General features: G+C 50.9%; 1 protein-coding gene across 2 annotated transcripts in view; it reads left to right on the top strand.

Moving 5' to 3' along the window:
- GPSM1 (G protein signaling modulator 1) overlaps positions 1-15,397 on the top strand; it is an 84,005-nt gene that overhangs the window by 26,770 nt on the left and 41,838 nt on the right. For both annotated transcript variants that reach the window (XM_087944009.1, XM_087944010.1), the window contains exons 8-9: positions 9,800-9,908; positions 13,454-13,577. In XM_087944009.1, coding sequence (XP_087800135.1) covers positions 9,800-9,908; positions 13,454-13,577 — 233 coding nt within the window. The remainder of the gene's footprint in view (positions 1-9,799; positions 9,909-13,453; positions 13,578-15,397) is intronic.

The raw sequence follows: 15,397 nt of genomic DNA, 5'->3' as shown, positions 1-15,397 counted from the left end.
AGATGTGTATTTAGTCAAACAAAGAACCAACATGTTAATTCCCCCCTCCCCTTCTCTGAGAACGTATCTTTTGAAGAGTTCCCAGGGAGTATCTTCCGGAGCTGGAATTTTTATGGTCCCTTCTCCACTTGCTATCTCTCCAAGAGGTGACAAGTTTCTAGCCATCTGGCTCCAGTCCTCCAGTTGTATATCATGTGTAGGTTATACAGATTCAATATAAGATTTAATATATTCAGGTTACATCAAAAGAATTACTTGTACCAACTTCCCCCTCCCTTCTTCCATAGAAGAATGGCAGAAACATGGATCTGACAGTAGTAATTACTTCCTCTGACTTTGATTCTATGCCTCCTTTTATACAACCAAGGGTTGTATTCACTTTTTCGCCTGCTGCCTCACACGGCTGGCTCATATTTAAATGATCATCCACTACGATTCCAAAGTCGCTCTCACAGTTACTGTTTTTGAGCCAGGTCTCGCTTAATCTGTATCAAATATCTAGTCAAGTCTCTACTTAATCTTCCCAGCTTTGGATGGTCATTAAATGAAACTGGGTGCTGCAAATGAAGATGAAATCTGAAACGTCAGATGAAACTTAAGCCTGTTCCCAAACCTATCCCTAAAATCAAAGCAGCTTTTTTTCTCCTCAGCGTATCAGACTGCAAATCTGTAGAGATTCTCCATCATCCAGGTCACCCTTACCTAAAGGTGATTATTTTGGACTTTCTTCTTTTTTCTTTTGAAGACGTTTCGCTTCTCATCCAAGAAGCTTCTTCAGCTCTGACTGGATGGTGGGGAATGGAAGGATTTATGCTCCTTGCAGACAGCTGGTCGTTTGCATCCTTTTAGAGGGTCATTGAGGCCGCTTGGAGGTTTATTTGTGTCCTCAGGGCCACCTGTGTGATGCAAATGGTTCCTGTAGTCTGCAATTTTTCCTCCTCCCACACCATTCCAAGGGTGTTCATTCCAAATTGTATAGCTAAAAGTTTACTGCAAGCTTAATCATCCCTGTTCTTTATTTTCCTGTTTTACCACAAGATGGCATTGCCACCTTTTCTTTTCTTTTTCCCTGGTAAATTTTCCAGACCTGAATTCAAGGGCCATGCCACCCGTAACAGGAAAGTCATGGCAGAACATGATCTGTTGAATGTCTGTCTGTATTTCTGTCTATTTCCTGCATTTATTATCCACCGGCTTCCCCCAAAACCAGACACAACTTTCTAGGGTTTTGTTTTAACTGTCAGATCTGGATGGCTTAGGGAACAGGGGGAGCAGCAATGGGGTGGGTGCCTTGATTTGAGCCACTTATTTATTATAAAACAGTGTTTCTTCACCTCTGTAACATTAAGTTGTGAACAACACCTCCCAAAATTTAATCTAGTTGGATTTTTGGGAATACACCAACAATTATATTTTTCTTGTGATAATGGGAAAAATTTTTTTACCCCCTTCCTTTTTTTTTTTTACAAAAAAGATGGTTGAGACTTTGGGAAAAGTGCAAAGAGGAGAAACTAAGATGATTAAAGGCCTGGAGACAAAAACATACAAAGAACGGTTACGGGAATTAGGTATGGCTAGTCTAGAGAAAAGAAGGACTAGGGGAGACAGGAGAGCAGTCTTCCAGTATTTGAGAGGCTGTCACAGAGAAGAGGCAGTCAAACTGTTCTCTAAAGCAGGGGTCCCCAACCACCGGGCCGCGGACCGGTACCGGCCGTGGAGCACTCTTTACCGGGCCGCAAAGAAAAAAATTTTTAAAAATGGCGGCTTTCTTCGCCTTCGGTGAATGCTGCTGGGATCGGGGATCAAGGACACAAATGAAAGAAGGGGAGGGAGGAAGCAACCGAAGCCTGTCCTGCTCTCTGGCTCAGCTCTCTCAGTCGCTTTCTCGCTCCTCCACCAGCCCAGGAAGAAACTGCTTCAAAGAAGCCGGGGGTGTGGCTTTTCCTGTCGCCGCAGCTTCCCCGAAGCGCCCGTTCACCCCCACCCCACCCGCCCGCCCGCTCGGCAGTTCAATCCACAGTGCTCCGTTCTGCCTGCCTGCCTGTCTGGTTGTTTGGGAGCAGCTTCGGCTGAGAATAATAACTATTCGCCTCTTTTTATCAGCGAAGCTGCTCCGAAGCGAAGAAGGCAGGCAGGTGAACGGAGCACTGTGGATTGAACAGCGGGCGGGCGCATGGGGGGTGAAACGGCGCTTCGGGAAGCTGTGGCGACAGAAAACCACCCCACCCCCCACCCCCGGCTTCTTTGAAGCAGTTTCTTCCTGGGCTGCTGTAGGAGCGATAGAGTGACTGAGAGAGGAACGAGAACAGACACCTGAGGGAGGGAGGGAGGCAGACACCTGAGGGATGGGGCTGAGGGAGGCAGGGCCGAGGCGCTCCCTGAACTTGGTGGTTTGCTGGCAGACGCTTTATTACCCGACTGGTAACAACATCAGATGTTACCTAGTCAGGTAATGAAACGTCTGCAAGCAAACTACCAAACTCGGATTCTCTCCCCGGTCCTTGAAAAATGTTTCTGCTTGAAACCGGTCCCTGGTACAAAAAGGTTGGGGACCACTGTTCTAGTCCAGCCCTCTACTCAAGCGGGAGAATTTATACTATTTCAGATAAGTGACTCTAAACTCTTTTTAAGCACATCCAGTGATGGAGCACCCGCGATTTCTGAAGGTAAAGCTCTTCTACTGGTTAATTCTCCTCACCATTAGGAAGTTTCTCCTTCATTCCAGCTTGCTTCTCTCTTTGATCAGCTTCTGACCATTGTTTCTTGTCCTGCCTTCTGGTGCTTTGGAGAATAATTTGATTCCCTCTTCTTTGGGGCAGCCCCTCAAGTATTGGAAGACTGCTATCATGTCACCACTAATTCTTCTTTTCTTGAGACTAGCCAGACCCAAATCCTGCAGCTGTCCTTCATATGTTTTAGTTTCCAGGCCTGTGATCATCTTAGTTGCCCTTTTCTGAATTTTTCCAAAGTCTCAACATCTTTTTGTAAAAAAAGTTGACCAAAGTTGATCAGTAGCTACCGTGTTTCTCATATAATAAGGCTGGGTCTTATTTTTTTCTGAGCCCGAAAAAATGGCTAGGTCGTCTTTTGGGGGACTTAATCCCCCCCACTTGCATCTTTGGGCGGGCGGCAGCGGCTTGATGTTGACCTTGGAGTTGGTGGGGCACTTCGTATCAGGGTCAACGCAGGCAGCACCATATCCGGGTGTGCAACAAAAGTACTTCCTAACTGTTATGATTCTGTGCAGTTGGGACAACTGGCAAATTGTGCCCTGGCTGGCCCCACTCCTCTCCGCCCGCTCTCCCCTTAGTCAGTCCTTATGGCGCATGCGTGACATCGCGCATGCCCAACATCGCTGATTGCGTTCTCCCCACCCAGTCATTCCTTAAGGTATTTCATTTTTTCCCTCCCAATGATCAGCTGTTCTGATGATCAGCTGTGCTGGGATCCCCTGCTGTCTTCCCTGAGGGGCCAGGAGGCAAAAAAAATGGGGGTACTGCAGACGTTTTATTACCCGACTAGGTAACAACATCAGATATTACCTAGTCAGGTAATGAAACGTCTGCAAGCAAACTACCAAACTCGGATTCTCTCTCCCAGGTCCTTGAAAAATGTTTCTGCTTGAAACCGGTCCCTGGTACAAAAAGGTTGGGGACCACTGCTCTAAAGCACCAGAAGGCAGGACAAGAAGCAATGGATGGAAATTAATGAAGGAGAGAAGCAACTTGGAATTAAGGAGAAACTTTCTGACACCGAGGACAATTAACCAGTGGAACAGCTTGCCTTCAGTTGTTGTGGGTGCTTCATCACTGGAAGTTTTTTAAAAAAGACTGGACAGCCACTTGTCTGACACTGTAGGGTGTCCTGCTTGAGCAGGGGGCTGGACTAGAAGACCTCCAAGGTCCCATCCAGCTCTGTATTGATTGAAGCTGGGCAGAACACTTCAATCTCACCAGTTTGTCTGGCTGTTACTTTTCTCTCTCCTTTTGGGTCTGAAAGGAAGCCCGAGATGCATCAGCCAAATATGGTAATGTTTTAGAATAGCATTTCTCAAATTTAGCAACTTTAAACTGTATGGACCAACTTCCAAAACTCCCCAGCCAGCATGCTACCTGTCCCCCATCAGGTAAACATCCCAAAATCCTTTGTTAATAACTTTTATTGGCAATTAAGTGTCTTAGTTGACATTTTTGGCCGTCTTCAAGGTTTCTTGGTGGGCTAGAAAGAACATAACAATACAAGAACATGAGGCTCTCCAAGGTTGGAACTATTTGCAATATTATCATTCTGGCTGGAAATGTTAGGACCTGTAATCCCTCTGCCCTAGAATAGAATAGAATAGAATAGAATAGAATAGAATAGAATAGAAGAGAAGAGAAGAGAAGAGAAGAGAAGAAGAGAATTCTTTATTGGCCAACTGTGATTGGACACACAAGGAATTTGCCTTTGGTGCAAATGCTCTCAGTGTACATAAAAGAAAAAATACATTCATCAAGAATCATCAGGTACAACACTTAATGATAGTCATAGGGTACAATAAGCAATCAAATCATACTAGGAAACAGTCAACAAAAATCGTAAGGATACAAGCGACAAAGTTACAGTCATACAGTCACAAATGGGAGGGGATAGGTGATCAGGAGTGTTGAGAAGATAATAGTAGTGCAGACTTTATAAATAGTTGGACAGTGTTGAGGGAATTATTTGTTTAATAATTATTTTTTTGGGAGGGCTCCCCCAAGTGAAATAAGGAATTAGGGAACAAGGATTGACCTGAGATGAGAGAACAAAGCATGAGATAGGATGGTAGGGGAGGGGGGCTTGGGAATTTGGGTTGGGGAATCGAATTGGTGTATAGTAGTCCCATGAGAAAATGGAAGGAAGGTTTGCACTCATGAATTGTGGCATTGCTGAGTGGAGTTGTTTACACTCCATCAAGGCCAACTGTCCTGAAATTCCAGATTCAAGAAATACCTAAAGAGGAGCTTTCCCATAACATCATACTGGACGTTGATTGGACTCTCAAAGCTGGAACCTGGGGGGAGGGATTTGGGGTGACTTTTAGTGTGTAACTTCATGCATCTTGGATCAGATCTTGCCTTGCTTTTGCTGCTATCATTTCAAACTTAGTAAAAGTACTCTTCTCTAATTCAGTGGAGTTGGGGCTTTTCTTTCTTGAGTTTTGATCGGAGGAAGGCCTGACAGGTTGGCAGCTGACCATGCTGTCTTGTAATCTTAGCATGCTGGCTAGGGAATTCTGGGAGTTGAAGTCTACACAGCTTCAGTTACCAAGTTATCGAAGGTGAGAAACATTGCTGTAATCTGATAAATGTTCATAGACCTCTATAACCAGAATAATTGCGGTCTACTGTCACACCATAGTTCGCCTTGGTTTATGGCTGATTGAGCACACACAAGTGGTTGATGCTCCATGAAATCCTAAACCCAAACCAAGCGAGAGGCATGTATTGCAAATGCAGGGATGGCCTGCTACCGGTTTGCAACGGTTTGGGCGAACTGGATGTTAATTTTACAGTTGAAGTGGTCATTGCAACAACTGGCTGGCCTCGCCCCGCCCATTCCACCCCTCCTAGGAGTCTCCACACGGCCCATTTTGGATCCCGTGTAAGTGCAGGGCCCACATAGAGGCTCGGGGAGGGCAAGAAAAGGGCCTCCAGAGAGCCTCTGAGGCCTGGTGAGGGAGGAAACAAGCCTCCCAGTGGCTTAAGGAAAGCCTCTGGAGCCCAGGGAGGGTGAAAAATGGGCCTCCAGAAGTTGCGTAAAGCTGGAAATGGACCCGTTTCTGGCCTCCAGAGGGACCAAGGTAAGCCTTCGGAGCCCGGGGAGGGCGAAAACACCCCCTTCCCCGCTTCGGTGCAGGAGGCTGACTAGGCCACACCCACCATTGCCACGCCCACCCAGCAACCAAGGAGAGAATCAGTTGCTAAATTTTTTGAAGCCCGCCCTGACAAAGTGTGAATTAGATTCTCTTAGCGCTCCACGCAAATATTGACTTGAGATTTTGGGATCAAGATTGATCCCCAGAAAAACTGGCTTTTTAAAGCTGTTGTGTCCCTGACTAGCTAAGTCTTCAACCTGGTCCGCATTTTGAGCGGGACCATCTTACTGTTCCCATTGGTTGGTGCCGTTTGACAGCAGACTATATAAGGAGCTGTCAAACGGCATCAGCTGGGGAGTTGGGGCTCCGGCTCCAGCCAGCCGGCTGCCAGCCCAGCTGGGCAGCCACGTTAATCTGTTACTGCTTCAATAAAGAACGTTACTCTTCAGCTCCTGTGTCTGCCTGGTGTGTCCGTCCAGACCAATACAACACTGGCGATGCAGAAGGTGGGATGTCAGAAGAGACACCCAGGCAAGAAGCTAAGTCACTGAAGAAAGAGCTAAGCCACAGAATGTCTGGAGCCGCAGACAGTCTCTGCGCGCCAAATTTAAAGAAGTCTCCTGAGCTGAGAAGAAAGTCTCCTGAGCTGAGGAAAAGAAGTCTCTCTGAGCTGAGGAAAAGTCTCTCTGAGCTGAGTAAAAGGAAGTCTCCCTGAGCTGAGGAGAAAGTCTCCTGAGCTGAGGAGAAAGTTACTGCTTGACAGGCACTCTAGCCTCCCGTGCGAAAGGCACCCCTGTTAGCGCTACCAAAAGCGCAGAAGTCTGAAAAGCCTCCCCAGTCGAGGAACAGACGTCGCCTCAAGGCCCGTGAAGGCTGGCGAAACCCCTGTTGGCGCTACCAAAAGCGCAGAAGTCTGAAAAGCCTCCCCAGTCGAGGACCAGACGTCGCCTCAAGGCCCGTGAAGGCTGGCGAAAAAACCCCCACCCCGTGGGCGCTACAAGAGCGCAAAAAGCCTACAGCCTCTAGCAGAGGTCCAGATTTCGCCTCAAGGCCGTGAAGGCCGGCGAGACTACACTTCCAGCCCCCCACCGATCCGGCCGCTGTTACCGTCGCTGCCGCCGCCGCGCGACGGCCCGACAGCTTCGCTCCCGCCAAGGACGCCCAGCGCCTCCCGCTGCAGCCGCTCCGCCGAGGGCGCCCGCGCGGCCTCCGGCTCTTCAGCCGCGCCCGCGGCCTCCGCTCTTCAGCCGCCGCTGCGCCATCCTCCGCTGCCGCCCGCGCGGCCTCCGCTCTTCTGCCGCCCGCCGCGCCTCCGCTCTTCAGCCGCGCTGCGCCTCCGCTGCCCGCCCGCCGCGGCTCCGCTCTTCTGCGCCGCGCGCCTCCGTTCTTCAGCCCGCGCCCGCTGCCTCCGCTCTTCAGCCGCCGCGCGCGCCTCCGCTCTTCAGCCGCCGCTCACGCTCGGCCTCCGCTACTGCCGCGCCGCGCGCTTCCTCCACTCTTCTGCCGCCCGTGCCTCCGCTCTTCAGCCGCCGCTGCGCCTCCGCTGCCGCCCGCGGCCTCCGTTCTTCAGCGCCGCCCGCGCCTCCGCTCTTCAGCCGCCCCGCCTCCGCTCTTCAGCCGCCGCTGCGCCTCCGCTACCGCCGCGCCTCAGCTCTTCTGCCGCCGCTGCCTCCGCTCTTCAGCCGCCGCTGCGCCTCCGCTCTTCAGCCGCCGCTCGCTGCTCCCGCTGCCGCCCGCGCCTCCGCTCTTCTGCCGCCGCCGCGCTCCGCTCTTCAGCCGCTCGTGCCTCCGCTGCCGCCGCCGCGCCTCCGCTCTTCTGCGCCGCCCCGCGTGCCTCCGCTCTTCAGCCGCCGCTGCGCCTCCGCTGCCGCCGCCCGCGGCCTCCGCTCTTCAGCCGCCGCTCGCCTCCGCTACCGCCGCTGCGCCATCCGCTCTTCAGCCGCCGCTGCGTGCTCCGCTGCCGCCGCCCGCGGCCTCCGCTCTTCAGCGCCTCTGCCTCGCTCCCGCCGCCGCGCGCGCCTCCGCTCTTCAGCCGCCGCTGCGCCTCCGCTACCGCCGCCCGCGCCATCCGCTCTTCAGCCGCCGCCCGCGCCTCCGCTGCCGCCGCCGGCCTCCGCTCTTCAGCCGCCGCGCGCCTCCGCTACCGCCGCCAGCGGCCCTCCGCTCTTCCGCCGCCGCGCGCGCCATCCGCTCTTCAGCCGCCGCTGCGCCTCCATCTGCCCCGCCCGCGCAGCCATCCGTTCTGCCGCCGCCTACGGCCTACGCTACGCTGCCGCCGCCGCGCGCCTCCGCTCTTCAGCGCCCGCGCGCGCCTCCGCTCTTCAGCACGCCGCCGCGCCTCCGTTCTGCCGCCGCGCGCCTCTCGCTGCCGCCGCCGCGCGCGTACCTCCGCTCTCCTGCCGCCGCGCGCGCCTCCGCTCTCCTGCCGCCACCGCGGCTCCGTTCTGCCCCGCTGCGCCTTCGCTGCCGCCGCCGCGCCTCCGTTACTTCTGCCGCCGCCGTCGCGGGCCTCCACAGCCGTCGCCTCGCTCCGCCGCCGCGCTGCGCCTTCTCCCTGCCGCGCCTGCGGCCTCCGTTCTACCGCCGCTGCGCGCCCGCTGCCCCGCCGCCGCCGCGGCCTCCAGCGCTTCAGCCGCGCCGCGCCTCCGCTCTCCTGCCGCCCGCGCGCTCCGTTCTACCGCCCGCCCGCGCCTCGCTTCCTACGCCTCAGCGCCCGCGGCCTCCGTTACTTCTGCCGCCGCCGCCGCTGGCATCCGCAGCCGTCGTCTCTCTCCGCGCCGCCGCCTTGCTGCCTCCGCTGCAGTCGCCTCCCGTCCCGGCCATCGCCGCCGCTGCCACCTCCGCCGTGGCCGCCAGACAGCCCGAGCGCCTCCTCGACTTCCGCCGGCTGCCGGCGATGGGCCTACTGCGGGTGCAGCTCTTCGTGGGCCTGCTGCGTTCAGCTCAGGCCTTCTCCATTTTCAGGCTTTTCACCATTGTGGACATGGGTGCAGCCATTGGCTCTGCAGAGATGCAGATAATAAAAATTTCTCTGCCCCCCCTTTCCAATGGCTCTGGGGGATGGATCCGGTATTTAGGGGAGGGGGTGTCAGGCGTTGAACAAGGAAGTTCCATGCACCCACCTCCAGGGTCTCTCCACCTTGGCTTGTCTCCTTGTCATTAGTACTACACTCCCCAGGGGCGAAAGCTAGGTAGGTGGGAGGTTGGATGTTCTTGTCCCAAGGGGGGCCAGGAGAGCACAACGAGCCTCCAGCCTTAGGGTTCAGGCACCTCTGCCCCACCCCATGCAGGCAGTCACCAGACAGGTTTATTCACCATCTTACCTGGTTCCCTTCTCAGGCTCCTGCCTTGTGACAGGTGGGGTGCCATTTTTGTGCAAGCCACAGCTAGACCTGCCATCTCTACAGCGTTGGTTCCAAGGCAGGCAGCTGTCAGTATTTGACCCACAACCCTTGGGATGTGGGGCCCTACTCCGCCACAGGCGGGAGGTCACCTGGGCAGGGTTGCTTGCCACGTTTGTCAGGGTCTCCTTCCCAGGCCAAGTGCTCTTCCCTGGCCACTAGTTCAATTTCCTCACTAGTTCAATTTCCTGGTTATACCATTGTATTCCCAAAAGGCTGGGCAGCGCATGTCCTTAGCTAGGGGAAAGGGTGTTGTGTCCCTGACTAGCTAAGTCTTCAACCTGGTCCGCATTTTGGCGGGACCATCTTACTGTTCCCATTGGTTGGTGCCGTTTGACAGCAGACTATATAAGGAGCTGTCAAACGGCATCAGCTGGGGGAGTTGGGGCTCCGCTCCAGCCAGCCGGCTGCCAGCCCAGCTGGGCAGCCACGTTAATCTGTTACTGCTTCAATAAAGAAACGTTACTCTTCAGCTCCTGTGTCTGCCTGGTGTGTCCGTCCAGACCAATACAACAAAAGCACTTTGTGATTTTCCTAACAATCATTCCTGATCTTGCAGAGTGGGAGAAGGAAGAGCGTGCTGGAGTTTGGAGAATGCTTATGTTTCGCTTGGGAAGTATGAACAAGCCCTACACTTTGCAGAAAAACATCTTGAAATCTCCCAAGAGGTACTCTCTCTCCCTCTCCCTCCCCCTCTCCCTCCCCCCTCTCTCTCCCTGTGTGTGTGTGTGTGTGTGTGTGTGTATAAATACTACAAAATCTCCCTACGTAGCAATTGGAATATTTTTGTTGCATGTCAAAAAGACATTTTTTTTAATAGACTGAAAGAAAATCAAATCATGGTATACTATTTTGCACGATGTTGCTTGGTGACCAAAACAGGAAACTGGTTTCTAAAAGAGACTTGAATTGAAAAGAGCTCTGGATAAAACAAAGAAGGAAGTCAGATGTGGCCGCAGACCTCATAAACTAGAGGAGGGGAATTAGGGAGTGCTGGGAGATGCAAAAACGTGGCTGGGGGTTGCTGATAAAAGCTTTCAAAAAGGGACAGTAATAGTACTAAGTAAACATTGATTAGCATTTATCCCAATACCAAAGAAAGGTGATACTAAAGACTGTTCCAACCACCGAGTCATAGACTTGGTACCACCCATGAGAAAAATTCTCCAGAAAATAATCTAGCGACATTTGAGCCCAACTGTCAATCAGGAAACTGCTTCATGTACAAGCAGGATTTTGGAAAGGAATACCAATCTACGCTGGATGATGATAAAAGCCAAAAGGAATGCCAAAAAGACCTTGGTGTGTGTTTCATTGACTAAATCAGAGGTCTCCAAACTTGGGCAACTTTAAGACTTGTGGACTTCAACTCCCAGAATTCTCTGGCTGGAGAATTCTGGGAGTTGAAGTCCACAAGTTGGCAAGTTTGGGGACCCCTGGACTAGACAATTGATTGTGTAGATCAGTGTTTCTCAACCTTTGCCTGTTTTAAGACGGGTGGACTTCAACTCCCAGAATTGCCCAGCCAGCCATGACGTTGGCGATGATTTAGCGTGGTTTTACTTGCAAAGTTGCTTTGGTAGGAAATGAGTTTACGGTCTGGTCCGAAGTTTTTTAATTTCTGGGTGGAGTCAGTATATCGACAAGAAGCAAGTCAGAAATGTTATAAATAAATCCTAAGAGGAAACTAAATCAGTCTAGCAGAGGCAGGGAAGTCTGCTTTTTGAAATGTGCAGACCACAATCTTAGGATAAGGCATTTATGGCTGCCTCTCTCGCCCTAGAATTAAACTGTCAACTGCTCCAGTTAAATATTATTTGCTGGGTGCAATTTGGGCTTTGCACTTTGTGGCGGGCTGATTACTCAGCACCAGATGGGAAGGGAACAATGGACGTTTCTGGGCGAGGGGGGGCGGCTGGCATTGTGGGAAGAGGGTCCCCTTAATTACTGACTCGGAAGAGAGGGAACCGACAGGTTGCCTCCCGTTTGGGAGGGAAGTATGGAGGAGGAAAATGATCCTTCTGCGTCAAGATTCTTGGAAGAAAAACCTCTGCTCTGCACAGGATTGTACAAACTACAAAGTGAGCCGAAATCCTAGTCCCTCGAACCAGCATGAGTGAACTATCACAGTTAAGTTGCATTAACAGAGGGATTCAATCAAAATCAAGTGAGGTACTACTATATAAAGCCTTAGTAAGGCCACACCTAGAGTACCACATCCAGTTTTGGTCACCACACTATAAAAAAGAGGTTGAGACTCTAGAAAGAGGGCAGAGAAGAGCAACCAGGATGATGAGAGGATTGGAGGCTAAAACATACGAAGAACAGTTGCAGAAACTGGGCCTGGCTAGTCTAGGGAAGAGAAGGACCAGGGGAGATAGGATAGCAGTGTTCCAATATTTGAGGGGCTGCCCCAGAGAGGAAGAGGGGATCAAGCTATTCTCCAAGGCACCTGTAGGCCAGGCAAGGAACAATGGATGGAAACTGGACAAGGAGAGATTCAACCTAGAAATAAGGAGAATTTTTCTGACGGTGAGAACAATCAACCCATGGAACAGAAGTTGCCTTTGGAAGTTGTGGGAGCTTCATCCCTGGAGGCTTTCAAGAAGAGACTTGGACTGCCATCGGTCAGAAATGGTGTAGGGTCTCCTGCTTGGGTGGTGGGTTGGACCAGACGACCTACAAGGTCCCTTCCAACTCTGCTAATCTGTTATCCTAAACAAGGGACCAATCAGCTTGCAAGATTTTATCCCCACTTCAAATGGGTTGGGTTGATCTATTGTATTCAGCTAGGACACCCTTGGCTCCTAGTTGTTCCCAGAGATGCTTCTTCATGTTCCGTGTTGCCTCCTGTACCATCATGCCCAGTTCCGTTTTTCCTGAAAATTGCAAGGAATCCGGTAACAGCTTTTCCAGCTAATAAATTTGGTGTAAATCCCTAAGCCTTTGTGACTGTTTGCCTTTAAATGAAATATGTTAGTTGGAAATTTAGGGCAAAATAAGATGGGGTAGGGTAAATCAGACCAGACCAGACCAGAAAACAATATTGGAGAAGATAATCATAATAGAGTTGGAAGGGACCTTGGAGGTCTTCTAGTCCAACCCAGTACAGGGTCTCCTGCTTGAGCAGGGGGTTGGACTAGATAACCTCCAAGGTCCCTTCCAACTCTGCTACTCTGTTTTATTAAACTTCTTTAGTGCAAAAAAAGGTGTGTTTTGTGTTGTGCTCTCTCCTTTGCTTGACCTTTCCTAAATTAGAAAGCCTGCTTGGCACCCTTACGTGTCATGTAATGGATCTGTTAACTGGATCATTAATTGCTGGAAGCTCAGTTTTATCGTCCCCTCTTCAGCCTTATGCACAGAACTGTTCCACACAAGTCCTGCCCTCCTTTGACTTTGTTTTAAAAATAAGTTCTTTGAAATCATTTTTAAAATGTGCTTCCAGCTAAGAGTAGAACAAACTGTTTCGGCAGAAGTTGGGCTCTCAACAATTGAAGTGTCTCAACTGAGGAGGGAGGTCCATGATGGATTCCTGCTAGGTCAGAGAACTGGAGAAGACTAGAGCAGCATTTCTCAACTTTTTGTGGACTTCAACTCCCAGAATTCCCAACCAGCATGCTGACTGAAGAGTTCTGGTAGTTGAAGTCCATGCAACTCTTAGAAGTGGCCAGTGTCACGAAACACTGGGTAAGATACCTTCCAAGATACCTTCCAACCGATGGTGGGATTCAATTTATTTTACTACCGGTTCTGTGAGCATGACTTGGTGGGCGTGGCATGGCTGGGTGGGTGTGGCTTGGTGGGCGTGGCATGGCTTGGTGGGTGTGGCTTGGTGGGCGTGGCAGGGGAAGCATCAGGATTCTGGAAGTTACTCCAATTAAATCATGAACTGAATCTGCATCAGGGAGGGAGATGAATAGAAAACAGCTATTCTGTTCAACTTCTGGGAGCAAATTGTTCCACTGATTAATCGTTTTAACTGTCAGGACATTTCTCCTTAGTTCTAAGTCGCTTCTCTCCTTTATAAATTTTAATTTATAAAAATTAAATGCCCAGCGAGCACGGCATGGGCATTCTTAGAAAATAAAAAGGATGTGTTGGCTCACAAGGCTCAGGAAGAACAAAAGGCATCGGAAATTCACTTTTTCAAGCTACTGTAAAAGCAGGCATCCATTTTTTAATCAAATAATCATGGTTAGTTGCTCCTTTGCAGATTCGGGACCCCACTGGCGAGGTGACAGCATGTACAAGCATTGAACAGCTGCGATCCGCGTTGGGCTCGGAGCAGAGCAGTGAGAGGCTTGATGCCTCGGTTTCTGCTGGATATGAAATCCAAGGTAAGTTGTGTTCTTCCAGGATCTTTTCCTTTTGTCCTTCCAATGTGTTCTCTGCCTTCTCTTGGTCTGGCAAACAGCAAAACTGGCCAAGGAAACCAGTTGGGGAAAGCTTGTCAGTGGACTGGCTAAGAATGTTCAGAGCCATGTAAAAAGCAGATTATTTTGCCTTTGTTCATGAGATTATTCTGTCCTCCGGTAGACAGTTGGCCTCCTTCTAGGGGGCAAAGCAGATTTTTTAAAAATGCAAATTGCATTTGGTGTTGTGGCCCGCCGGCGGCTGATGGAGCTGGCAGCAGATTCAAACAGTGTTGTGGTTCACCAGCAGCCTGTGCAGATGGCAGCGGAATCGGACAGTGGGGAAGAACGGGGACCAGTCAGGGAGTCTGGAGAGGAATCGGACGAGGGTCCTGTGTCCAATGCAGAGATGGGGCGAGGACCATCTGGGAGTGCGGTGCTTACTTTGGAGCTTCCGGAGTCTGGCAGCAGCAAGGCAGAGGAACAAGGGGAGCCTGTTCCCAGTGCACGTGTGCACAGAGCTGCTAGAAGGCAAGAGCAGCTGAGACAAAAGGGGTGACTCGAGAGTAAGGCTTGGAGGTGATTGTCCCTCCCCTAAGGTATAAAGGACAGGCAAAGGTGATGAAACCTTTGCAGGAAGCAAAGTCGTTTGTTCTGTTCAGATTAATCCTTGAAGCTCTGTGTGGACTTTGTACTTTGGTTGGTTTTTTATAATACATTTGGCACTCTAGATGTTGGCAGCAATTCAAAGGAAAGAAAGGTGAGTGCTTATCTTGAGGGACTGTTTGGGACTCATTACCGGTTGGGAATGAACATAATTCCCAGCATTGAAATAAAACAAGATTTGTTTTAACTAAGCATGTGTTTAATTACAGTCTTGGGAAGCCTTGGTCAGAACAAGTAATGAGGAGGTTGGGGAAGAACCTGGGCCAGTCCTGGAGTCTGGGGAAGGCTCAGACGAGGGCTCTGCATCAGAGGCAGTGATGGGGCCAGGGCAGGCTGGCAATGGTCAGCTGCCTTCAGGCTCGGACAGCAGTGAAGCGGGGGAGTTTCTGGAACCGGTTCCCAGCCTGTGCACGAGCAGGGCTACCAGAAGACAAGAACAATTGAGAAAGCAGGTTCGACTCAGGAGTAAAGCCATACTATACATTTGGGGCTCAGTTGTGGTCTACTTGGATGAACTTAAGATTCTGCAACGACTGGAACCCAAAATGGATGAAGGAGGTTGATCCATCCTTTTAACAAGCCAGCCTCTTTTCTCCTGAATCTCTGGAGCATTCAATCCCGATCTCTTTCTCTCTCTGTGTAATTACAGGAGAAAGTTGTCAGGAACAAGAACTGCAGCTTCAGTAAGTGTTGCTGTCGTTCTTTCAAAGGTTTAATGGGGCCATAATAGCCTCGCACATCAGCACATCATCATTCTCAAGGTCATATTTACCTCATTGTGGAGGACCAAATTAATTTAAAAGGGGGAAAAAAGTGTGTGTATGGAATAAAACAGGCACATGGCTGTTTGGGCAATCGGGATAACAACATCCACCCCCAAAAACCCTTTAATTTTTTTTTTTAAGTGGAGACTTTTTAACAGGTTAACAGAATGACAGAGTTAGAAGGGGCCTTGTAGGTCATCTAGTCCAACCACCACCACCCCCGCTGCCCCAGCAGGAGACCCTACATCAGTGGTCCCCAACCTTTTTGTACCAGGGACCGGTTTCAAGCAGAAAATTTTGCAAGGACCGGGGGGAGGAGAGAAGAGAAGGAGGCTTCGCTCTCTCGCTGCTCCACCATCCAAGGAAGAAACTGCT

The sequence above is a fragment of the Notechis scutatus genome, chromosome 15 (assembly GCF_049901735.1).
Source record: "Notechis scutatus isolate UNSWTSFEM ecotype Mainland chromosome 15, rNotScu1.2, whole genome shotgun sequence".
Taxonomy (NCBI): Eukaryota; Metazoa; Chordata; class Lepidosauria; order Squamata; family Elapidae; genus Notechis; species Notechis scutatus.
The sequence above is the reverse complement of the archived record's forward strand: the minus strand, read 5'-3'. Positions and strand labels throughout refer to the sequence as shown.